Source organism: Chiloscyllium punctatum, chromosome 2 (assembly GCF_047496795.1).
Source record: "Chiloscyllium punctatum isolate Juve2018m chromosome 2, sChiPun1.3, whole genome shotgun sequence".
In the NCBI taxonomy this organism is placed as follows: domain Eukaryota; kingdom Metazoa; phylum Chordata; class Chondrichthyes; order Orectolobiformes; family Hemiscylliidae; genus Chiloscyllium; species Chiloscyllium punctatum.
The window spans coordinates 3,428,111-3,455,964 of record NC_092740.1 but is presented as its reverse complement, the minus strand read 5'-3'; the positions used below and the strand labels follow the sequence as shown (position 1 = coordinate 3,455,964).

The 27,854-nt window shown below is 47.1% G+C and overlaps 1 protein-coding gene across 7 annotated transcripts in view; it reads right to left on the bottom strand.

The window, feature by feature from the left end:
* cplane1 (ciliogenesis and planar polarity effector 1) overlaps window positions 1-27,854 on the bottom strand; it is a 254,280-nt gene that overhangs the window by 132,298 nt on the left and 94,128 nt on the right. For 6 of the 7 annotated variants that reach the window (XM_072592860.1, XM_072592875.1, XM_072592868.1 and 3 more), the window contains 3 exons: window positions 7,521-7,842; window positions 2,151-2,255; window positions 621-1,539 (listed from right to left, as the gene is read on the bottom strand). In XM_072592860.1, coding sequence (XP_072448961.1) covers window positions 621-1,539; window positions 2,151-2,255; window positions 7,521-7,842 — 1,346 coding nt within the window. The remainder of the gene's footprint in view (window positions 1-620; window positions 1,540-2,150; window positions 2,256-7,520; window positions 7,843-27,854) is intronic. The other variant, XM_072592882.1, reaches the window with a different exon arrangement.

Here is a 27,854-nt window from a genome sequence, read left to right as displayed (position 1 = left end):
TATCATGTGATTAGCAAATCAACCAATCATGACATGAAGGAAGTCATTTTTACAAGAGTGTTTGAGGCCTGGAATGTACTGTCTGAGAGTGAGGGGGGAGGCAGGTTCACTTGAGGGGTTAGAGTCTGGGATGTACTGTCTGAGAGTGAGGGGGGAGGCAGGTTCACTTGAGGGGTTAGAGTCTGGGATGTACTGTCTGAGAGTGAGGGAGGAGGCAGGTTCACGTGAGGGGTTAGAGTCTGGGATGTACTGTCTGAGAGTGGGGGGGAGGCAGGTTCACTCGAGGGGTTAGGGTCTGCAGTGTACTGTTTGAGAGTGTGGGGGGGAGGGGGAGGTTCACTTGAGGGGTTAGGGTTTGGAACGTACTGTCTGAGGGTGTTGGGGGAGGGGGAGGTTCACTCGAGGGGTTAGGGTTTGGAATGTACTGTCTGAGGGTGTTGGGGGAGGGGGAGGTTCACTCGAGGCTTTCAAAAGAGACTTTGATTGTTGATATGAAAGGAGACATTTCCAGAGTACCATGGAAGAGGTGGGGACCTGCACCAGGTGGTTTGCCTCCTTGTGGGTTGTAGCCATTTTCTGGTCATACGGAACCAGCTAGAGAAAGCTGCTCAGTAACATACCTTGTTGTTATGCCTATCCAGTGCCTTGGCCCCCAGCTCCTTTTCCAGCAGCCACAGTGAGCAGAGAATGACTGGCATTGATGTTTCAACTCGTATGTTTGTGTTGTGCTCCAGTAATTTCTCCATTTTGTGAGGGCCACTCAGCAGCCTCCGTTCAGCCCATCGGATCATCCACTCCAAGATCTTCGCTGTAGCCTGGAACTTGATCTCCAGCTCGGAGGTGAGCTCCTCTTCTAACAGAGCAGAGAGTGATGAGCAGCGAGTGTGGTCTGCTGTCCCTGGGTCCTCAGTACAGCAGGCAGGCTGAGAAGCAGTTTCCCAGTGATGGAACACATTTAACTGACTGGGAAGAGAGTGCAACTTTAACCCAAACAAGCCTCTGCCCCTCACCCTGCCTCGAGTGCCAGCAGCAGGAAAGTAGCTATGGATACTGAACTCTTTTGTCACCTCTTCAGGGTAGCCAGTGGAGTGGGACATCCGTTGAATGGGTGAAGAGCCTGGGGGTTTTGATCCTCCCCCACAGCTCAGCTTCTTGTTCTGATGCAACGCAGACATTAAGGGAGAACTGTTGTTTGTTTTGTTGAGCTGGCCAGCAGCTCTCGACTTGCTCTGTCTCCTCTTTAAGGTGGTGTGGACCTGGAATGCCAGTGAATTCAGCTCCTGTTCCCTCAGGAAGACCGAGCAGCTGCTTAGCAGTGGGACAGCTGGGCCCTCATTCACTACCCAGTCTCTCTCCAACAGGTAGCTCAGGAACAGCTCCAGGAACTTCACATACTCCTCATCACGCTCAAACTCCCATGATCCAACAACAGGCAGGCAGGCTGTGTGTACCTTATCCTTTCTGGACTCAGCAGGCTTTAGGTAACCCAGCCCATTGTTCCTGCTGAGTGAGTTCCTGTAGAGACCTGATACTGGGTTCCTGTAAATACAGAACAAAGCTCCTGCTACACACAGTCACACAGTGTCTGAGCATAGAATGATAGGGCCCAAAAGGTGTCATTCATTCAATTGATCTCAGGCTGCATCATTTTTGGACCTACCCAATGAAACACATTCAACCTCTCCTTCCCCATAGTTCTATGAATAGCTGCATTCAATTCTCAATTATAAGTTATTATTAAATCTGCTTCTATCAGTCTTTCTATTGGTTCATTCAGATCACAGCAACTTCACTTGAACTCCAACCCTCTCAGCCAATGGAATCAGAGTGTCTTCATTGTTTCTCTCAATGATGAATTTGAGGCTACTAATGAATTTGAACACCTCTGTGAAATCCTACTCTAACGTTCTCTTCTAGAAGGAGAGAAATCTTATAGAGCTGGTATAATTGCAGGCCATCTTACCTGCACCTCTCTAATGTCTTCACATCCTTCTTCACATGAGGCTTCCCAAAGCAAATCCAATTCTCTCAACTCAGAGCAAATGAGTCTTTTCCTGCTTTTATACTATGTACATCTAATTATACGGCCAAGATCCAATGGTTGAATCTTTTTCATTTTCAGTCAGAGAATACGGACACCACTGACTTACCCATGCCTGGATCGTTTACCCAACCAACCATAATTGTCCTTGAGAAGGTGGTGGGAGCTGCCTTCTTTAAACGCTGTGGGGAATTCCAGGATCTTGACCCAGTGACTGCAAAGATACAGTGATATATTTCCAAGTCAGGATGGTGAATGACTTGGAAGGGAACTTTCAGATAGTGATGTTCCCACTTATCATCCCATCTTGTCCTTGCAGATGGAAGTGGCTGAGAGTTTGGAAGGTGCTGTCTGAGGATCTTTGATGAATTTCTGCAGTGCATCTTGTGAGTGATACACACTGCTGCTATTGAGCATCAGTGGGGGAGGGAGGGGATGGTTAGAGAAATGAATAAGGGTGCCAATGAAGTGAGTTGCTTTGTCCTTGAGTATTGTTGGAGCTTCATAATCCTGGCAAGTGGGAAATACTCCATCAGACTCCTGACTAGTGCCTTGACTCAATCACACTCCTGACTTGTGCCAGGTACAGGGTGGACCAGCCTTGGAGAGTTAGGAGGTGGGTTATATGCTGTTGGGTTCCTAGCATCTGACCTGACCATGTTGTCATATTTGTTAGAGTTACAACTGCAGGATCCTTTAAAGCTCAAACTGAATAACTCCAGAGTTGGGTGAGAGTTGCTGATGCTGATTAGACTTTTGTATTTGAACAATCATAAATGCTCTCAGTTTCTGCTTTAGGCATCAGCATGGCCCTCTTCCATCATATAGCAGCTGTGGACCCAAATAAATCTTGGTATCAAACCATGATCAAATAATCAAACATTAAATAAAATACCTGCTGACAAAGAAAAGAGCTGAGCTCTCTGGAAACAGAGCAGGTCAAAGTCCCTGCTCATTAGTGGGATGGGATGTGTGAATCAATACAACACTGTAGCGTCTCCTGGTGAGACAGACATCTTTGATAGGGAGCGGCACCCCTCAAGTTACCGCTTCTGTTAACGGCTCAGCAAGCTGATCCAAAACCATCCCAGCTGTGGGAACAAACATTAGCAGTTGCTGTGTCTGCTTCACACGGTCTGAGCAGGAGGAAATGCCCAGGCCTGGAGTTCTTTAGGGTCACTGTAGTGCAGTGATAGTGTCCCTACTTCTGAGCCAAGAGGTCCCAAGTTTAAGTGCCACCTGTCCCAGTGTATCATAACATTCCTGAACGGGTTGATTAAAGATGTCAAGAGTTGAGTTCTTATCATTAATTGGTATGGCTGAGAGCTTTAAAGTGGTGCATTGATAACCTTTAGCACAGAATCAGGACCTTCGGCCCACCCCGCCCAGTTTTCACAATTAAATTGGTCCCATTTACCTGCATTTGGTCCATATTCCCTCCACGCCTATCCCATCCACATACCTTTGTAAATGTTTCTAAAATTATGAAATTGTACTCCCTTCCCCCAGTACCTCTGGCAGCTGGTTCCAGACACTGCCCACCTTGTGTATAAAAAACTTATCCTTCTGGACCCTTTTGTACCTTTCCCCGTCACCGTAAACCTGTACCGTCTTGTTTTAGACTCCCCTACCCGGGGGTAAAGCTGTTAGCTCGCTACATTAGCTGTGCCTCTCATGATTTTAGTTTCCTAGTTTAGCAAAGTGGGTTTGAAGCCCAGCACTGTTCACCTTTAGCTGTAGTTGTAGATGAGTGGTTAAGACAGAGACAGAGACACCACCCCACACAGACAACACCCCCACACAGAGACATCACCCCACATAGAGACACTACCCCCCACACAGAGACTCCAACCCACACACAGAGGCACCAACCTACACACAGACACCACCCCATACAGATACCCCTCCACACAGACACCACCCCCCCACACACAGGCACACAGTTCCACATAGAGACACCATTCCCCACACACAGACACCCCCCCCCACTCTGAGACACACACACCCAAGCAGAGACACACACCCCCACACAAAGACACACCCTATCTGTCACACATTCCCACAGAGACATCACCCCCAGAGACACACCTCCACAGAAACACACCTCCACACAGAGACACGACCCCACACACAGAGACACAACACTACATGCACCCCCCTCAGGAGGCACACCCCCCCATCATAGGCGCACTCCCCACACAGTGACACCACCAGAGACACCCCCCTACACACACAGACCCCCTCCCCCAACAGTGACACCCAAACACACCCCCTACAGAGACACACATGCACATACACCAATAGACACCCAAACACATATATCTACACAGAGGTACACATACACTCACACATACCCACAGAGGCACAGACACGCAAACACCCCCCCACACACACACAGAGACACACACGCACATACACCCACACAGAGACACACATAGAGGCACACACGCACATACACACATACACCCACACAGAGACACACACGCACATACACCCACACAGAGACACACATACAGTGGCACACACGCACATACACCCACACAGAGACACCCATACAAAGTCACACACGTACATACACCCACACAGAGACACCCATACAAAGGCACACACGCACATACACACATACACCCACACAGAGGCACACAAGCGCATACACATACACCCACACAGAGGCACACAAGCGCATACACATACACCCACACAGAGACACACATACACATACACCCACACAGAGGCACACACGCACATACACACACACCCACATAGAGGCACACATGCACATACACCCACACAGAGACACACATACACATACACCCACACAGAGACACACACGCAGAGGCACACACGCACATATACCCACACAGTGACACACACGCACATACACCCACACAGCGACACACACGCGCATACACACATACACCCACACAGAAACACACATGCACATACACCCACACAGCGACACACATACACATACACCCACACAGAGACACACACGCAGAGGCACACACGCACATATACCCACACAGTGACACACACGCACATACACCCACACAGCGACACACACGCGCATACACACATACACCCACACAGAAACACACATGCACATACACCCACACAGCGACACACACGCGCATACACACATACACCCACACAGAAACACACATGCACATACACCCACACAGAGGCACACGCACATACACACACACCCACGCAGAGGCACACACGCACATATACCCACACAGTGACACACACGCACATACACCCACACAGCGACACACACGCGCATACACCCACACAGCGACACACACGCGCATACACCCACACAGCGACACACACGCGCATACACACATATACCCACACAGACACACACATGCACATACACCCACACAGAGACACACACGCGCATACACCCACACAGAGACACACACGCACATACACCCACACAGACACACACGCGCATACACCCACACAGACACACACGCGCATACACCCACACAGCGACACACACGCGCATACACACATATACCCACACAGTGACACACACGCACATACACCCACACAGCGACACACACGCGCATACACCCACACAGCGACACACACGCGCATACACCCACACAGCGACACACACGCGCATACACCCACACAGCGACACACACGCGCATACACCCACACAGCGACACACACGCGCATACACACATACACCCACACAGACACACACATGCACATACACCCACACAGAGACACACGCGCATACACACATATACCCACACAGTGACACACACGCACATACACCCACACAGCGACACACACGCGCATACACACATACACCCACACAGACACACACATGCACATACACCCACACAGAGACACACACGCGCATACACACATACACCCACACAGACACACACATGCACATACACCCACACAGAGACACACACGCGCATACACACATATACCCACACAGCGACACACACGCGCATACACCCACACAGCGACACACATGCGCATACACACATACACCCACACACATGCACATACACCCACACAGAGACACACACGCGCACACACACACGCGCATACACACACACACGCGCATACACACATACACCCACAGACACACACATGCACATACACCCACACAGAGACACACACGCGCATACACACATATACCCACACAGCGACACACACGCGCATACACCCACACAGAGACACACACGCGCATACACACATATACCCACACAGTGACACACACGCATATACACCCACACAGCGACACACACGCGCATACACACATATACCCACAGTGACACACACGCACATACACCCACACAGAGACACACACGCGCATACACACATATACCCACACAGTGACACACACGCACATACACCCACACAGCGACACACACGCACATACACCCACACAGCGACACACACGCACATACACCCACACAGCGACACACACGCACATACACCCACACAGCGACACACACGCGCATACACCCACACAGCGACACACACGCGCATACACCCACACAGCGACACACACGCGCATACACCCACACAGCGACACACACGCGCATACACACATACACCCACACAGACACACACACGCACATACACCCACACAGCGACACACACGCGCATACACACATACACCCACACAGAGACACACATAGAGGCACACACGCACATACACACATACACCCACACAGAGACACACATACAGAGGCACACATACACCCACACAGAGACACACATACAGAGGCACACAGGCACATACATAGAGACATACATAGAGACACACATACAGAGGCACACACGCACATACATACATACACCCACACAGTGACACACACGCACATACACCCACACAGAGACACACACGCACATACACCCACACAGAGACACACACGCACATACACCCACACAGAGACACACACGCACATACACCCACACAGAGACATACACCCACACATACACCCACACAGAGACATACACCCACACAGAGACACACACATACACCCACACACACCCACACAGAGACACACACACACATACACCCACACAGAGACACACATGCACATACACCCACACAGAGACACCCATACAGAGGTACACACGCACATACAATCATACACCCACACAGAGATACACACACAGAGGCACACATGCACATACACCCACACAGAGGCGCACACACACATACACCCACACATACACCTACACAGAGAGACACACACACATACACCCACACACCCACACAGAGAGACACACACACATACACCCACACAGAGACACATACACACACCCACACAGAGACACACACGCACATACACCCACACACCGACACACACGCACATCCACCCACACAGAGGCACACACATATGCCCACTATGCAAAGACGTCACACACAAAGAGAGAAAGTGAGTGTGTGATACACCCACACAGACACACAATTCATCTGGCCCATGTGTGGTACCTGTCACCAGTTCCTAGTAACTGCTGGATTCTATCCTGGTGTTCACTCTGATCCTGGAGATCTTCTGAGATATTGTCTGTTGTGTCTCCATCTCCCTGGTTTTGACCTCGTCCAGTGTCTGTTAAAGAGCTTCTGCTCAGACTTGTCCCCAAGGAGAACCGATCATACATCTGGTCCTCTTGGTCCCTCAAACTCTCATCCGCTCGTTCCCAAATGTGGTGTTCCGTGGGACCAATGGTCTGTGCTGCCCTCTTCATCAATTTCATCCTCTGTCCATGAAGCTCATGCAGCAGGACTGACATCATCTCGTCTTTATTAAGGCCTGAGAAACAAGAGATTTCAGAATTCACCGAGACTGATTACTTCAACCTCTGAAACCTCACTTAACTCCAGCCTTACCTCAGCTCCTCTGCTGCTGAAACCCTAACCCTGCCCTATTGCTATCCCTACATGATCATTCCAACACTCCCCTGGTTGGCCTGCTGTCTTTTCACACTGTGTCAACAGAACGGCTGCTCAAGTCCTAACTCACAGCAAGTCCTGTCCCTCCTATACTCACTGATGCGAACAAGCAATCTCTCAATGTACAGCCATGATGAATAATTACACCCATGTTCAGCCCATCATGTCCAATCTAGCTCTTTATAAGAACAACTCATCCCATTCCTGCATCTATCCCTTTAAAGAGCACACTGTTTTTCATGGATCAGCTGATACATTGGCTACAGCAATGGCAGAATGAATTTAATCCCATGGGAGGTGATATATTTTGGGTGGTCTAATGAATGGGTTGGTCCTGAGGTGGTACTGAAGAACACAGACCTTGGTGTACAAGTCCCTGAAGATGTCAGCACAGGTAGACAGGGTGGGGAGGAAGCTATACGGGAGGCTTGCCTTCACTATCCGGGAGTTGAATCTGGGAGCAGGGAAGTCTTGTAACAACATTATAAAACATTTGTTAGGTCACAGATGGAACACTATGTGCAGGTCTGATTGCCACACGTGATTGTACTGGAGGGGATGCACAGGAGATTCACCAGGATATTGTCTGGGATGAAAAGTCACAGTATGAAGGGTGACAGGATAGGGTGAGCTTGTTTCCCTTAGAGTCGAGGATGTTGAGGGGGTATCTGACTGAGGTATACAAAATTACGAGAGGTGTAGACAAAATAGATTATGAGAATATCTTGCCCATGGCAGACATGTCTAAGACCATAGGGCATAGTTCAAAGTGAAGAGATGCAAGAAAAAGAGCTTTCCCTCCCCAGAGGGTGGTAGAAACATGGAACGTACTGTTTAGGGAACATCTGGACGTGTACTTAAAATGCCAAGATATAGTAGGTTGTGGAGCAAGAGCAGGTTAATGGGATGAGTGTAGTTCAGTGTTTGTTTTGGTCAGTATGGAAACAGTGGGCTGTAAGACCTGTTTCTATGCTGTGTGACTCTCTATGATTATTTCAGGGAAGGTTCACATGATTGACTCCCTGCAATGGGCTGGGGGGCAACGGTGTTCTCCTATGAGGAAAACTTCGACAGGCTGGCCCATACCCATTAGAATGTCGAAGAACTGAAACATATCACATCCTGTGGGGACCTAGCAGGCTGGATGGGGAAGGAATGTTTCCCCTTCCCCTCTGACTCCTGGTGGGGGGTAAGTTTAAGAATAAGGGACCTCCCAGTTCAGAAAAAGACAAGGAGGAATTTTTCCTTTGGAGTGAGTCTCTGGAGCAATCTTCCTCGGAGTAATGGATGAAGAGTGGCTGATTATTTTGAAAACAAAGGTGATAGATTCTTGATGAACAAGCTAGCAGGAGGTTACCCAAGGGACACAAGAAAGTGACGTTCACAATCAGATCAGCCATATAATGGCACAGCAGGATCGAGAAGTCAAACGGCCTACTCAGATTCATTCAATGCAGAAGCAGGCCATTCGACCCAATGAGTCCCCACTGACCCCCCAAAGAGCATGCCACCCAGACCCAGACATTTCTCATCTCTGTTCTAAATCTGCTACCCCTTATCCTAACACGATGACCTCTTGAATGGGATTCCCCCGTATAAGGACTTATCCCCTTCAGCATCTTATATACCTCAATCTGGTCACTCTTCTAACTCCAAAGAGCATACACTCAAACTGCTCAATCTCTCTTCAAAAGACAAGGCCCTCATCTCTGGATAATGCCAGTAGTGCCATGGAAACTCTACATTCTCCTGAGCAAGCAAAGAGACCTCAGTTTAATGTCTCATCCCAAAAGGTGGCACCTCTAACAGAGCAGTGGTCTCTACTTCAGCATCAACACAGAGAGGAGGGGGAGGAGGCTTGACGGTACACTAAGGCCTAGGCTCAGAGATTTAAGGAGAGGATAAAGGATATACCAATACCCAGGATCAGGGGTCAGTAGAGAGAGAGGAGACAGATTGAGGGTATACTGGCGTCCTGGACTAGCAACTCAACATTCCATGGTAAAGGATCTTGGGGAGGGTGTAAAACAGGAGGTGGTGTCACATTATTAACTAAGGAGTCAGTAACTGCAGTGAGGAGGGACATTTTTAAAATTCATTTGCAGGACGAGGACATCACTGGCTAAATTAGGATTTATTGCCCATCCCTAATCCAGGTGGAGTAGCAGAAAGTATGAGGGACTGTCAGAGGATACAGGAGGATAGAGATAGACTGGAGAGTTGGGCGGAAACGTGGCAGGTGATTTTCAATCCAGACAAATTTGAGGTGATGTGTTTAGGCAAGACTAATTCTAGAGCGAATTATACAATGAATGGAAGAGCCTTGGGAAAAGATGATGAGCAGAGAGATCTGGGAGTGCAGGTCCATTGTACCCTGAAGATTGCTGCACAGGTGGATAGAGTGGTCAAGAAGGCATATACTATGCTTACCTTCATCGGACGGGGTATTGAGTATAAGACCTGGCAGGTCATGTTAAAATTGGACCAGACATTGGTTCGGCTGCATTTAGAATACTGTGTACAGTTCTGGTCGCCACATTACCAAAAGGATGTGGACGCTTTGGAGAGGATGCAGAGAAGGTTTACGAGGATGTTGCCTGGTATGGAAGGTGCTAGCTAAGAAGAGAGGTTGAGTAGGTTAGGTCTATTTTCACTAGAAAAAGGGAGATTGAGGGGGGACCTGATTGAGGTTTACAAAATCATAAAGGGTATTGACAGGGTGGATAGAGACAAGCTTTTTCCCAGGGTGAAGGATTCAATAATGAGAGGTCATGCTTTCAAGGTGTGAGGTGAAAAGTTTAAGGGGGATACACGCGGCAAATACTTCACACAGAGGGTGGTGGGTGTCTGGAACACGCTGCCAGCAGAGGTGGTAGAGGCAGACACGGGCGATTCATTTAAGATGCATCTGGACAGATGCAGGAGCAGGTGGGGAGCAGAGGGATACAGATGGTTAGGAATTGACTGACAGGTTTAGACTTTACATTTGGATCAGCTCAGTCTTGGAGGGCCAAAGGGCCTGTTTCAGGGCTGTACATTTTCTTTGTTCTCTTTGTTCTAATCGCCCAGAGGGCGATCATATTGCTGTGGGTTTGGAATCACATGTAGACCAGACCAGGTGAGGATGGCAGTTTCCTTCCTTCAAAGACATAAGTGAATTGGAGGGGGCTTTCCTAACAATCAACAATGATTTCAGAGTCACCATTAGATTCTTCTTTTCAGATTTTTATTGATTTTACATTCTATCAACTACCATCGCAGGATTCAAACCCAGGTTCCTTGGAGACCCATTACATAATACCACTAGGCCATTGCCTCCCCTATACACAAGTGATATCTTGAAAAGTCTTCAAATGTTGCTTTTCTGGATAGAGCTCAGGAATAAAAAGAGGGTGGTCACATTCTGAGCATGTATATAGACCACCAAACAGTCAGGGAGAAATACAGGAGCAGACATGTAGATCACTCAGTGAGGTGAGTAAGAATAAAAATTGTCCCGTGAATTCAATCCCATCTCTTCCAAACCAATCTTTGACCTCTTTAATCTGTTGACTCTGTGCCAACTTGCTCATGGCTCAGGTAGTAATCCAGAAGTTATTACCTTTATGGTTCAGATTTTCAATTCAGCCCTTAGCTGCTCATATTCCCTTATTCCAATCTCCTTCCACTTCCTACCAATATCATTGACACCTAAACGAACCACAACAATAGGATCTTCTCCCTCCCACTCCAAGTTCCTCTGCAGCCCAGATGAGAGATCCTGAACCCAGGCACCAGGCAGGCAATACAGCCTTTGGGAATCTCAACCCTGGCCACAGAGAACAGTCTCTATTCCCCTGACTATACTAGCCCTGATTATAACTACATTTCTCTTTTCTCCTCACTCTTGAATGGCTCCCTGTACCACAGTGCTATGGTCAGTGAGCTCATCCTCCCTACAGTCCTCACTCTCACCCACACGGGGGGCAAGAATCTCCAACCTGTTAGACAAGCTCAAGGGCTGAGGCTCCTTCAGCACCACCTCCTGGATCCCTCTACCTGCCTCACTCAGAGTCACACCCTCCTGTTCCTGACCACTGCCCAAATTCATGGTCATTTATCTGAGGGGTGTGACTGCTTCCTGAAACACAGCATCCAGGTAATGCTCTCCCTCACTACAGATGTGGTCACTCTGAACCACAATGGGGTCCACCAGCTCCCACATCATGCAGGTACAACACAGAACCTGGCCCACACCCCGGTTTTGTTTATTTACTTCTTAAAATGATTATTAAAAATTTTGTATGAGTCTTTTAGTTTATAGCCTGCAAATATTTCTGATTTATCCCTTCAATCTGGAAGTAACCCATAGTAGAGTCAAATTAATTACTGTAGGGATAGTAAAAGGTCAGCCTTACGGGTTCCCTGTTAACCTGTTTCAGTCAGGGAGCCCTGGCTGACAGAGATTCTGCTCACTCTGAGAGATGGCTCTGAGTAAGCTGGATCAATATCAGGTACCATGCGCGTGTAAATAAAGGGGGGGCTTGGTGACGGGATACCGGCCTCTCTGGCATTATTTCAGTGGCACCAAGAGCAAAACACGTACGTTCCTGAAGAAGATTGCACATAATAGTCACCTGTGAGTTGGGGAAAGCAAACTGGCATCATGCGTTTACTTAAGAAGTTTGACACATTTGATTCTGCCATCAAAGATTGGGCCCAGTATGTGGAAACAGTGTGTTATTTCTTCCAGGCAAATAACATTGGGGCAGATGAAAAGCAATGAGTAATTCTCCTGACAGCTTGTGGAGCTGCAGCTTTTTCAGTTATTAGGAACCTAACATTTCCAAAAGCACCAGATACTGAAAGCTTTCAAGAGTTGACAGTTTTAGTTAAGAAACATCAAGAGCTTAAACCTTCTTAAAAATTCCAGTTTTACTCAACAGTACAAGAACCAGTGGAATCCATATTGGGGGTTTTGACAAGGTTGAGATGAATGGCAGAGGCATGTGATTTTGGCTTAACCCGAAGTAAGATGCAGAAATGCCATTTGGAATGTGAGATTAACGATGTCACCATGCAAAATGGCCTACTAGCTGAAACTCAACTGGACATCAGACACTACAACTGCTTTCATCATTGGAAAAAGCAGCAAAAGGAGCAGATGGGTTTCAGGGTATGTCGATGGAAGTGGACACCCTTCCCAGTCCAACTGAGCTCAGGAAACACCATTGAAGTGAAGACCATTGCATAGCCTCACTCAGTACATGTCCTGAAAAGAGGGTCTCTAGGTCAACCCGTAACAAAACCCCAAAACAAAGCCAAACCATTGACATTTTCTTCAGGCTCCAGGCCAGCACACCATTGTAGCTGCTGTCGGTATGTGGGGTCCAGACAGCATAAGAGTCCCAGTGGATCTAAACTGAGTAAGAGAACTCAGAGGCCAATATCTAGGGGGAGTGTACACCCTGGAAAGTCCACCCACATCTGGCTGACAACAGTTACGTTGCTTAGAGACATCCAAATCAGAGCCAATCAAAATAAATGTCTGGTCAAACGGTCACCCAGTTTGAATGGAGGTCAATTTTTGCGCAGTTATATCAGTGATTGCAGAACCAGTCCAGACTCTGGATTCAACCTTTAAGTTTGCATAATACCTTGGCCGGGCTGAGAACCTGGACCAGGAACCTTTACAGATTGAGGGGACAACTTCGGTTCTGGTCTCGTATGAGAAGCAGCTGGTTCCGTTCCCACTGATTGTACTAAAAGGCACAGCCCTAGCCGGATGGGGTGAAATTGGTTGTAAGAGATTCACCTTGATTGGTTCAACATTTTTCAATATGAAAATGGCTGCCTGAGAGAAGTCCAAATTAAAAACCTAGCAGCTTTTCAGGAAGGTCACATGCATAGAGTCACAGAGACGTACAGCTCAGAAACAGACCCTTCGGTCCAACCCGTCCATGCCGACCACATATCCCACCCCAACCTAGTCCCACCTGCCCTGCACCCGGCCCATATCCCTCCAAACCCTTCCTATTCATATACCCATCCAGATGCCTTTTATATCTTGCAATTGTACCAGCCTCCACCACATCCTCTGGCAGCTCATTCCATACACACACCACCCTCTGTGAAAAAGTTGCCCCTTAGATCTCTTTTATATCTTTCCCCTCTCACCCTAAACCTATGTCCTCTAGTTCTGGACTCCCCAATCCCAGGGAAAAGACCCTTATGATTTTATAAACCTCACAGCTCAGTCTCTGATACTCCAGGGAAAACAGCCCCAGCCTAAACAGCCTCTCTTAATAGCTCAACCCTCCAACCCTGGCAATATCCTTGTAAATCTTTTCTGAACCCTTTCAAGTTTCCCAATATCCTTCCGACAGGAGGGAGACCAGAATTGCACGCTATATTCCAAAAGTGGCCTAACTAATGTCCTGCACAGTCGCAACATGACCTCCCAATTCCGGTAATCAATGCTCTGACCAATAATGGAAAACAATGTGTGTTGACCTGGAAGCAATTTCACAATTCTACAAGGCCCGCCCAGTGCCAGTTGCCTGATGGGCAAAAGTGGAAGCAGAAATCAAGAAGCTGGAAAGCAAAGGAATCATCAAACCAGTCCAGTTTACGGAATGGGTCGCACTGATCATTCTGATTGTGAAACCTGACACCTTTGTGGGATTTTAAACAAATGATAAACTGCTTCTCACATCTGGATAAATACTCAATCCCTCATATCGTGAATTTATAGATAATGCTGGCAGGGAACTGTCCTTCACAAAGCTGGACATGAGCCACCTGTAACTGTGGTTAGGTGGAGGGTGGGTGGGTGGATGGGTCAATTACTAGGGGATACAGGTTCAAGGTATGGGATAGGGGGGTGTGAGTTTAAAAGAGATGTGAAAGGCACATAGTTTACACAAAGGGTGGGGAGTGCCTGGAACGTGCTGCCTGAGGAGGTGGGGGAAGCAGACACTATAGCAGCATTCAAGAAGCAGCTGGATAAATACATGAATAGGAAAGGAATAGAGGGATATGGATCCTGTAAGGGAAGACAGTTTTAGCATGGAAGGGCAAAATGTGTCAGCACAGGCTTGGAGGGCCGAAGGGCCTGTTTCTGTGCTGTATTGTCCTTTGCATTCCCAGAAGTATTTTACAATGAATACCCATAAGGGTTTATACCAATTTACAAGACTGCTAATTGGGGGAACATTAGCCTGTGCCACCCCAGGTCGTTATTTATGTGGAGAACAAGCTAATAACAGGAATGATAAATAAAGAGCACTTAGAGAACTTGGACATTATCCTAAGATGTATCTCCAAGATAGGCATATGCCTTAGGAGGGAAAAATAATCTACAGAGTTGACAAGACTGAGTTACACACAGTGCAAGATAAAGTGAGGGTAATTAAAGTGAGGGTAATTAAATTTGCCCCAGCTCCAAGGTCTGTATCAGAGCTTAGGTCTTTCCATGGATTGATGAATTATTACAGAAAGTTCAGATGAAACCTGGCCTCCACTCTGGCACCTGCTATTGAAAAGGGGTCAGCCTTGGGAATGGTCTCACAGCCAAGAACATAGCCTTTCAGAAAGTGAAGAAACAGCAACCAGTGAGGGTGTTGGGACACTATGATCCAAAACAAGAGCTGGTGCTGATGATGTGACGCCTCACCATACAGTATCGGAGTTGCATCGGCTCACAAAAGGAAAAGGTTATAAGAGTTAGGATTTATAATCATCTAGAAAGGAATAAGTTGATTAGGGATAGTCAACACATTTTTGTGAAGGGTAAGTCGTTCCTCACTAACCTTTTTGAGTTCTTTGAGATGGTGAACAAACAGATGGATGAGGGTGATGGGCATTTGGAACACGTTGCCAGCAGAGGTGGTAGAGGCAGGCACAGTAGATTCATTTAAGATGCGTCTGGACAGATGCAGGAGTAGGTGGGGAACAGAGGGATACAGATGGTTAGGGATTGGGCGACAGGTTTAGACAGTACATTTGGATCAGCTCAGGCTTGGAGGGCCGAAGGGCCTGTTCCTGGGCTGTAAATTTTCTTTGTTTGTTGTATAAAATAGTTGATGTGGTGTATATGGATTCCAGTAAGGCATTTGTAAGGTTCCCCACAGGAGGCTATTGCACAAAATACAGAGGCATGGGATTGAGGGTGATTTAGCAGTTTGGATCAGACACTGGCTAGCTGAAAGAAGACAGAGGGTGGTGGTTGATGGGAAATGTTCATCCTGGAGCTCAGTTACTAGTGGTGTACCACAAGGATCTGTTTTGGGGCCACTGCTGTGTGTCATTTTTATAAATGACCTGGATAAGGGCATAGAAGGATGGGTTAGTAAATTTGCGGATGACACTAAGGTTGGTGGAGTTGTGGATACTGCTGAAGGATGTTGCAGGTTACAGAGGGACATAGATAAGCTACGGAGCTGGGCTGAGAGGTGGCAAATGGAGTTTAATGCGGAAAAGTGTGAGGTGATTCACTTTGGAAGAAGTAACTGGAATGCAGAGTACTGGGCTAATGGTAAGAAGAGCAGAGAGATCTTGGTGACCAGGTACGTAGATCCCCGAAAGTTGCCACCCAGGTTGATCGGGTTATTAAGAAGGCATACAGTGAGTTAGCTTTTATTGATAGAGGGATTGAGTTTCAGAACCATGAGGTCATGCTGCAGTTGTACAAAACTCTGGTGTGGCTGCACTTGGAGTATTGCGTGCAGTTCTGGTCACCGCATTATAGGAAGGATATGGAAACATTGGCAGAGATTTACTAGGAAGTTGCCTGGTATGGAGGGAAGGTCTTACGAGGAAAGGGTGAAGGTCTTGAGGCTGTTTTCGTCAGAAGAAGGTTGAGAGGTGACTTAATTGAGACATGAAAGATACTCAGAGGGTTAGATAGAGTGGACAGTGAGATCCTTTTTCCTTGGATGGTGATGGCTAGCACAAGGGGACATAGCTTTAAATTGAGGGGTGATAGATATAGGACAGATGTCAGAGGTAGTTTCTTTACTCAGAGAGTAATAGAGGGGCGGAATGCACTGACTGCAACAGTAGTAGACTCAACAACTTTAAGGGTATTTGAATGGTCATTGGATAAACATATGGGTGAAAATGGAATAGTGTAGGATAGATGGGCTTCAGATTGGTTCCACAGATCGGCTCAACATCGAGGGCCGAAGGGCCTGTACTGCGTTCTACGTTCTGTTCTAAATAGCTTAATGGAATGCCCAATAGTATATGTTTCCTGGACTTTGGCTGATGCAGAGCACAAATACACCCAGATAGAGAAGGAAGGTTTAGCAGTCATCTTTGGTGTGACAAAGTTCCACAATACCTTTACAAATGTGAATATGTAATAGTAACAAAACAAATCTCTGTTAACACTGCTCAAAGAGGACAAGGCAGTGCTGCCCATAGCTTCAGGTTGAATTCGGGGGCGGGGGCGGGCTCTCATTCTAAGTGCATACAATTATTAGTTGGAACATTGTCCTGGAGGCCAAGTGGCAAATGTGGATGCACTGAGCTGCCTCCCACTGACACAACACCACCGTAGTACCACCATGGGAAGAGTCCATTCTGGTTTTAAACTTTTTGAACACCCTTCCAGTCACCGCTGACAATATAAGACTGTGGACACAAAAAGGTAAAAACAATGACTGCAGATGCTGGAAACCAGATTCTGGATTAGTGGTGCTGGAAGAGCACAGCAGTTCAGGCAGCATCCAAGTAGCTTCGAAATCGACGTTTCGGGAAAAAGCCCTTCATCAAGAATGTGGACGCAAAAAGATCTAGTCCTGGCAAAACTGAAAAAGCTGGTGGTGATGGGAGAAACAAGAGGGTCATCACAATCAGAACTGAAACCTTTCTGGACCCAGTGAGACCAGAGCACAGTACACGATGGCACGTTATTATGGGGAGCAGGAGCGATTGTCCTGCACAAAGGTTGGCACCGATACTGGCTAAATTCCGACAGGGTCATCCAGGCGTGACAAAAATGAAGATGTTGGCAAGACATTATGTCTGGTAGCCAGGGATTAGACGCCAAAACAGCCACATTGGTGGGGGTCGTGCCCAGAGTGCCATCAAGGACAAACACTACCGCCAGCAGCTGCTGCACATTCGTGGGAATGGCCGAGGAGACCTGTACTAGGTTACATGTTGACTATGCTGATCCTTTCATAGGTTCAAGATTCTTAGTCATTGTGGACACCCACTGAAAGTGACTGGACGTGGCTAGAATCCATTCATCAAACATGGAGGTGATGACAGAAAAGCTATGTGCATCTTTTGCAATACACAGGATTCGGGAAGTGTTGGTCACAGACAACGGGCCATCAGGGAATTCAAGTATTTCCTAAAGTCAAATGGATTTGGCACGTAAGGACAGATCATTATCATCCATCATCCAATGGTCTGGCAGAAAGAGCACTCCAAACTTTGAAGGCAGGCTTAAAGAAACAGCCTACAGCTTCACTCCTGTTTGATGATATCTCCATCCCTCATGCTACTGCAGGGATTTCTCCAGCAGAGTTGCTAACGGGGAGAAGTGTCCACAGCACGTTAAAACTGATCTTGCCAGTTCTGGGGTGGGAGGGTGAAATGACATCAGAGACACCAATGTCAAACACAAGACTCCTCTAAGCGAGAGAGGCAGTTTACCTCAGGGGATGAAGTTTGATGTTGAAACCACAGAAATGGCCCTGCACGGGTAAGACGCATGGTCAACGTGAGATCAGGCCCCATGAGGTACAAATTTTGAGTAGCAGAGGCAGTCCTCCATCAAGCATGTGGATCACAAGAAAGCTGCAACCACGCAAACAGGGTAGGAGCAAAGCATTTTCCTGATGAAGGGCTTTTGTCCGAAACGTCGCTTTTCCTGCTCCTCAAATGCTGCCTGACCTGCTGTGCTTTTCCAGCACCACACTCTTGACGCAAAACATACCCAGTCCCTCAAAACAGCCAGAAAAGGAATATTAGGATTGGATAAAAATCAAAAGAAAGACATATGAAAGGTACAAAGGGAGAAAAACAATGGGCCCCTGACAGCAGTGCAGGAAGGAACTTCAGAAGGCAATTAGGAGAGCAAAGAGAGAACATAAAAAAATACTCGTGGGCAAGATTAGGGAGAATTCCAAATATTCTGTGAGTATATCAAGTGGAAGAGAACACCCAGAGAAAGAGTAGGGCCCATCAGGGCTGTGTGTGTGTGTGAGAGAGAGAGAGAGAGAGAGAGAGAGAGAGAAAAGCCGGAGGACACTGATACAGTGCTAAATGAGCACTTCACATCTGTCTTTCCTTGAGAGCAGGTAGATGCGATACAGAATTTGAGAAGGTGGAATGTGAGGTTTTTTAGCAGATTAGTATCAGGAGTGAGAACGCCAGAAGGCCTTTCACAAGGTGCACCACAGTGGCTGCTAAATAAGATTGGAGCCCATGGAGTGAGGGGCACTATTCTGGCTCAGATAGAGCATACACAGCCAGTAACTAGTGGAGGTCTGCACCAGTCCGCCTTGGGACCAGAACTATTCACATTGTACATTAATGATATGGATGAAGGAACTGAGGGCATTGATGCTCAGTTTGCAGATGACGTGATGATAAGTGAAAGGACAAGTAGTGTTGAAGAAGTGGGGAGGCTGCAGAATATGCTTGGACAGGTTAGGAGAGTGGGAAAATGGGACACAATGTGGCAAAGTGTGAGGTAATGCACTTTGGTAGGAAGAATAGTGATGAAGACTACTTTTTAAAGGGAGAAGGCTTCAGAAATTTGAAGCACAAAGAGGCTTAAGAGTCCTGGTTCAGAATTCTGTTAAGGTTAACCTGCATGTTCAGTTGGCAGTTAGGAAGACAAATGCTATTTTCATATTCAATTCAAGAGGGCTGGACTACACAAGCAGTGGTGTACTGCTGAGGCTTTATCAGACACGGGGTCGAAAGGAGGGTGACATGAATGATCCTGAGTATGAAGGGCTTATCATATGAAGAGCAGTTGAGGACTCTGGGGCTGTACTCAATGGGGTTTAGGGGATATTGGGGGATTTGATTGAAACTTATAGAGTATTGAGAGGCCTGGACACAGTGGATGTGGACAATATGTTGGGAGAGATTGGGAGCCAAGGGCACAGCCTCAGAGTGAAGGGATCCTTTAGAACTGAGATGAGGAGGAATTTCTTCAGCCAGGGTTGTGCAGGCCAAGGTATTGGATAGGTTCTTGAGAGGATCAAGGGTTACAGCATAAAGGCAGAAGAATGGGATTGAGATGCAGATCAGCCATGATCAAATGGTGAAGCAAACTCAATGGGGCAAATGACCTAATTCTACTCCTATGTCTTATGGTCTTATTATCTTGGAGGTTTTGTGAGATTTAAAGGTGGATAAATTCCCAAGTCTGGATGAATTGTATCCCTGGCTGCTGTGGGAAATGAGGGAGAAAATCACAGGGGCTTGGACCCAAATATTTAATTTCTCTCTGGCCAAAGCAGAGGTGCCAGAGGACTAGAGGACAATTAATGTGGTTCCACTGTATAAGAAGGGTGGTAAAGGTAAACCAGGGAGTTACAGACCAACTAGTCCAGTGTCCAGTGTTAAGAGAATTGGGGAAAGTTCTCAAGGAAAGAGGTCATCCCAACTTGGAGAGGCAAAGTTTGATCAGGAATAGCCCCAGCATGGCTTTGTCAGAGAGAGGTCATGCCTAACAAATCTGTTAAATTTTTCAAGGAGGTGACCAAGTGTTTAGATGAGGGTAGAGCAGTGGAGTTAGCTTATATGATTTTGGCAGAGCCTTTGACAAGGTCTCACACGGGAAATGGATACAGAAGGTAAAAGCTCATGGCATCCAGGGTCACTTGGTAAGATGGATCCAAAGCTGGTTTAGTGTCAGGAGACAGAGGGTGGTGACAGGAGGCTGTTTGTGTGACTGGAGCCCGGGGTGCAGTGGTGTCCCACAGGGATCACTGCTGGGTCCCTTATTGTTTGTGATCTTCATAAACAATGGAGATGGGAATATGGGAGGGATGGGAAGGAAGTTTGTGGATGACACAAAGATTGGCCGGGTGGTTGGCTGTGAGGAGGAAGGTGTTAGATTACAGGAGGATAGAAACGGATTGGTCAGATAGGCAGATCAGAGGCAGATGGAATTAAACCCTGAGAAATGGGAGGGGATACACTTTGGAAGAAGGAACAAGACAAGGGAATACTCAGTGAATGACAGGACAGCAGGAAGCTCAGAGGAACAGAGGGATCTTGGGGTGTTTGTCCACTCACCCCTGGAGATGGTAGGACAGGGTAATAGGGTGGTTAAGATGGCAATATCACTTGTGATGTCGTTATAAGAGTAGGGAGGACTTTGGGGAGGCCACAGCTGGAGGACTGTGTGCAGGTTCTGGTCCCCGCACGACAGGAAGGATGTGATTGTACTGGGAGGGGGTACAGAGAGGGTTCACTAGGATGCTGCCAGTTTTACTGATGAAGAGCGACTGGACAGAATGGGGGCTGTTTTCTTTGGAACAGAGAAGACTGAGGATGTACATGACTGAGATGTACATAACTACGAGGGGCATAGATAGGATAGATAGGAAGGAACCTTTCCACTTCATGGAGGGATCAGTGACTAGGGAAATAGATTTAAGGTGCAGAGGTTTCGAGGGGATGTGAGGAAAAATGTTCTCACCTAGAGGCTGTTGGGAATCTGGAACTCTCAGCCTGGAAGGGTGGGAGAGGGAGAAACTAATGTTGGCTAATGGTAGGATTCTTGGGAGTGCAGATGAGCAGAGGGATCTCTGTGTCCATGTACACAGATCCCTGAATGTTGCCACCCAGATTGACAGGGTTGTTAAGAAGGCATACAGTGTTTTAGCTTTTATTAATAGAGGGGTCGAGTTCCGGAACCATGAGGTTATGCTGCGGCCGCACTTGGACTATTGAGTACACTTCTGGTCACTGCATTATAAGAAGGATGTGGAAGCTTTGGAAAGGGTGCAGAGGAGATTTACTAGGATGTTGCCTGGTATGGAGGGAAGGTCTTACGAGAAAAGGCTGAGGGGCCTTGGGGCTGTTCTCGTTAGAGAGAAGAAGGTTGAGAGGTGACTTAATAGAGACATATAAGATAATCAGAGGGTTAAGATAGGGTGGACAGGGAGAGCCTTTTTCCAAGTATGGGGACAGCAAACATGATGGGACACAACTTTAAAGTGAGGGGAGATAGGTATAAGACAGATGTCAGAGGTAGTTTCTTTACTCAGAGAGTAGTAAGGGTATGGAATGCTTTACCTGCAACGGTAGTAGATTCACCAAGTTTAAGTACATTTAAGTCGTCATTGGACAAGCATATGGACGTACATGGAATAGTGTAGGTGGGATGGGCTTCAGATTGGTATGACAGGTTGGGGCAACATCGAGGGCCAAAGGACCTGTACTGTGCTGGAATGTTCTATGTTCTATGTATCCATACAAATGTCTGTTAAATGTTGTAATTATATCCACGTCCATGATTTCCTCAGGAAGGTCATTCCACACATGTACCATCCTCTGAGTAAAACAAAATTACCTTTTTTGTCTTTGTTAAATCTCTTTCCCCTCACCATAAAAATGTGCTCCTTAGTCTTGAAATTCCCCATCCTAGGGAAAAGACAACTGCATTAATTCTATTTATACCCCTCATTATTTTCTAAACTTCTACCAGGTCACCTCTCAACCTCCAGTGAACAAAGTCCCAGTCTATCCAGCTTTTCTTTATAACTCAAACCCTCCATCCTCAGCAACATCCCGGTAAATCTCTTCTGAACCCTTTCCAGCTTAATAATATTCTTCCTATAACTGGGTGACCAGAACTGGACGCAGTGTTCCAGAAGAGGCCTCACCAATGTCCTGTACAGCCTCAATAGAACATCCCAACTCCTATACTCAAAGAACTGGGGCAAGCATGCTAAATCCTTTTTAACCGCCCTGTCCATATGTGACGCAAACTTCAAAGAATTATGTCCCTAAACCTTGAGGTCCCTCTGTTCTACGTCACTACCAAAGCCCTACCGTTACCTGTATAAGCCTGACCCTTGTTTGTTGTACCAGAATGAAATATCTCACATTTATCCAGACTGAACTCCATCTACCATTTTTCAGCCCATTGACCCATTTAGAACATAGACCATAGAAAAGTACAGCACAGAACAGGCCGTTTTGCCCACAATGTTATGCCGAGATTTAATCCTAATGTAAAATATAATAACTTAACCTACGCACCCCTCAACTCACTGCTCTCCATGTGCATGTCCAGCAGTCGCTTAAATGTCCCCAATGACTCTGCTTCCACCATCACAGCTGACAACACATTCCATGCAGCCACAACTCTCTGCATAAAGAACCTACCTCTAACATCTCCTTTATACCTTCTTCCTAATATCTTCAAACTATGACCCCTCATCCTAGTCAATCCTGCCCTGGGGAGAAGTCTCTGGCAATTGACTCTATATATTCCTCTCATTATTTTGTACACCTCAATCAGGTCACCTCTCTTCCTCCTTCTCTCCAGAGAGAAAAGTCCAAGCTTATTCAACTTTTCTTCACAAGGCAAGCCCTCCAGTCCAGGCAGCATCCTGGTAAACCTTCTTTGCCCCCTCTCCAAAGCCTCTGTATCTTTCCTATAGTAGGGCGACCAGAACTGGACACAATATTCCAAGTGTGGTCTCACCAGGGACTTGTAGAGCTGCAGCAAAACCTCACGGCTCTTAAACTCGATCCCCCTGTTAATGAAAGCCAAAACACCATATGATTTCTTAACAACCCTATTCTACTTGGGTGGCAACTTTGAGGGATCTATGTACTTGCACACCCAGATCCCTCTGTTCCTCCACACTGCCAAGAATCCTGTCTTTGATCCTATATTCAGCATTCTAGTTCGACCTTCCAAAATGCATCACTTCACATTTATCCAGGTTGAACCCCATCTGCCATTTCTCAGCCCAGCTCTGCATCCTGTCTATGTCACACTGCAGCCTGCAGTAACCCTCGATACTATCGACAACACCTCCAACCTTTGTGTCATCTGCAAATTTATTAACCCACCCCTCAACCTCCTCATCCAAGTCATTTATAAAAACTACAAAGAGCAGAGGCCCAAGAACAGAGCCCTGCGGGACCCCACTCAACATTGACCTCCAGGCAGAATACTTTCCATCTACAACCACTCTCTGCCTTCTGTCAGCCAGCCAATTCTGAATCCAGATCGCCAAATCTCCCTGTATCACATACTTTCTGACTTTATGAATGAGCCTACCATGGGGAACCCTATCAAATGCCTTGCTGAAGTTCATATACACCACATCCACTGCTCGACCTTCATCGACCTGTCTGGTCACCTCCTCAAAGGACTCAATAAGATTTGTGAGGCATGACCTGCCCCTCACAAAGCCATGCTGACTGCCTTTAATCACACTATGCTTTGCCAAATAGTCATAAATCCTATCCCTCAGAATTCTTTCCAAAACATTGCTGACCACAGATGTAAGACTGACTGGTCTGTAATTGCCAGAGATTTCCCTATTCCCCTTCTTGAAAAGAGGAGCAACATTCACCTCCCTCCAATCCTCCGGTACAACTCCTGTGGAGAGTGAGGAGGCAAAGATCCTCGCCAGCAGCTTAGCAACCTCCTTTCTCGCTTCCCGGAGCAGCCTCGGATAAATCTGGTCTGGCCCTGGGGACTTATCAATTTTCATGTTTTCCAAAATTTCCAGCACATCAACTTCATCAATCTTGATCTGGTCAAGACTGTATCCCAGCTCCTCAAAGTTCTCATTTATAACAAGGTCCCTTTCCTTGGTGAAAACTGAAGCAAAAAACTCATTTTATGACTTCCCCTATATGCTCAGACTCCACACACAAGTTCCCTACCCTATCCCTGACTGGCCTTACCTTCTCCCTGATCAGCTCTACCTTCTCCCTGATCATTCTCTTATTCCTCACGTATGAGGAAAATGCCTTTGGGTTCTCCCTAATCCTTCCTGCCAAGCCTTTCTCATGCCCCCTCCTGGCTCTCCTCAGTCCTTTACTAAGCTCCTTTCTAGCAAGCCTGTAATGCTCTAAAGCTGTGCTAGATCCTTGCTTCCTCCACCTTACGTAAGCTGCTTTCTTCTTTTTGAAGAGAAGCTCCTCTGTTTACGTGATCCAACGTTCCTTAATCTTACCTCTTTTTAACTGTCTCAGAGGAACAAATCTGTGCATCACTCGCAACAACTGCTCCTTAAATAGTCTCCACATGTCTGCTATGCCCTTTCTGTGGAACAATTGCTCCCAGTCTATACTTCCCAACTCCTGTCGGATAGCATCATAATTTCCTTTTCCCCAATTAAATATCTTCCCTCGGTAACTGCGCCTTTCCCTCTCCAAGACTATGGTAAATGTGAGGCAGTTGTGGTCACTGTCACCAAAGTGCTCTCCCACCGTGAGATCTGACACCTGTCCTGGCTCATTGCCGAGCACCAAATCCAAAATGGCCTCTCCCCTTGTCGGTCTGTCTACACACTGAGTAAGGAACCTCACCTGAACACACCTTACAAAAACGGCTCCATCCAAACCATCTGCACTAAGGAGGTTCCAGTCAATATTGGGAAAGTTGAAATCACCCATAACAACAACCCTGCTACATCTGCATTTTTCCAAAATCTGCTCGTCTGTGAGTTTTTAATCTCTCTACTGCTATTAGGGGGGTCTGTAAAAACCCCAAATGTGGTGGCCGTTCCCTTGCTGTCCCTAACTCCCACCCATACTGACTCAGTAGACAAACCTTCCTCAACAACCTTCATTTGTTTGAGCTGTGATGCACTCTCTGATTAACAATGCTACACCCCTCCTCTTTTTCCACCCTCCCTGTTCTTTTTAAATGTTCTAAATCCTGGAATGTCAAGCAACCATCCCTGTCCCAGTGAAACCCACATCTCAGTTATGGCCACAACATCGTAGTTCCAAGTACTGATCCATGCTCTAAGTTTGTCACTCTTATTTCAGACACTCCTTGCATTAAAGCAGTCACACTTTAATCAATCCCTTTGTTTCATCGTGTGAGAAACCTTCCTGATAGATTCACTACATCCTATCACTGCCCCTTTTGCAACTGTCCCCTCTCAGATATGTGGCTCTGATTCCCACCCCCCTGCCAAACTAGTCTAAACCCTCCCGAATCACACGAGCAAATCTCCCACCCAGGACATTTGTGCCCCTCCAGTTCAGGTGCAACCTGTCTTTCATATACAGGTCCCACCTTCCCCAGAAGGTATCCCAATGGTCTAGGTATCTGAAGCCCTCCCTCCTGCACCAGCCTCGCAGCCACGTGTTAAGCTGCACTCGCTGCCTGTTCCTCACCTCACTATCTCGTGGCACCGGTAGCAAACCTGAGATCACTACTCAACTCGTCCTGCTCTTCAGCTTCCAACCTAACTCTCTGTAGTCACTTTTCACATCCTCAATCCTTCTCTTGGCTATATCGTTGGTGCCAATATGTACCATGACTTCTGCTCACCCTCCCCCTTCAGAGTCCTGTAAACCCGATCGGCGACATCCCGGACTCTGGCACGAGGGAGGCAACATACCTTCTGGGAGTCCCGTTCGTGACCACAAAATCTCCTGTCAATCCGTCTAACTATTGAATCCCCTACCACTAGCACTTTTCTATTTCCTCCCCATTCCCTTCTGAGCCACAGTGCCAGGCTCAGTGCCAGAGACCTGACAACTATGGCTTTCCCCTGGTAGGCTGTTCCCACCAGCTGTATCCAAAACGGTATCCTTATTGCTGAGGGGAACGGCCACAGGGGATCCCTGCTCTGACCTTTCTTTCCTTTACCCACCCCAACAGTAACCCAGCTGTCCTTATCCTGTGCCTGGGGAGTGACCACCTCCCTGTACATCCTCTCAATTTCCCCCTCAGCCGCCTGGATGGTCTGTAGTTTATCCAACTCCAGCTCCCGTTCCCTAACTCGGTTTTCGAGGAGCAGGAGTTGGGGGCACGTCCCGCAGATGTAGTTGGCAGAGACATGTGAAGTGTCTCTCACCTGCCACATTCTGCAGGAGGAACATGCAACTGCCCTAACATCCATAACCCGTTACTCTGAAAGCCCACACAGGTCTAAACAAAGGAAGAGAAGAAAAAAAATGAGAAACCTGAAAACTTACTGACTCTTAGTAAGGTTAGAGGAGGGCCTACCGTGTAGGGTCTCGCGTTTAGATCTCACCCACTTAAAAAAATTCCCAGCAGCCCTAATTTCTCTCTGCCCTCTCTCCTCGCCGCTCTTTTCAAAAAGAAATGCTTTACGCTCACCTTCCCAGCAGTCCTTCACTCCTCCCTCATACCTCTCAGCAAATGGAGGCCCTGATGCCTGTGCTAAGTGTTTTAAACAGTTATACTCACCTGTTTGAAGAGATGAAGATCCCTTTGTTATCTTAGAAACCTTCCTCACTGTCTACCATGCCACCAATTTTGGTGTCATCTGCAAATATACTAACCATTCCTTCTATATTCTCATCCAAATCATTTTGATAAATGACAAACAAAAGAGGACCCAGCACTGATCCCTGTGGAACACCATTGCTGACAGGCCTCCAGTCTGAAAAGTACCCCTCCATCACTACTCTCTGTCTCCCGTTGTTAAGCCAATTATGTACCCAATGGGCAAGCTCACCCTGAATCCCATGTGACCAACTTTATTAATTAGTCCGCACGTAGAACCTTGTCGAAGGCTTTATTAAAATCCAAAAAAGTGTCTATTGCTCTGCTATTACCAATCTTTTTGATAACTGCCTCAAAAAACTCAATCACATTTGTGAGACATGATTTTCCTTGCACAAAACCACGCTGACTATCCCTAATCAATGCCTGCCTCACTAACTGTCCATGAAGCT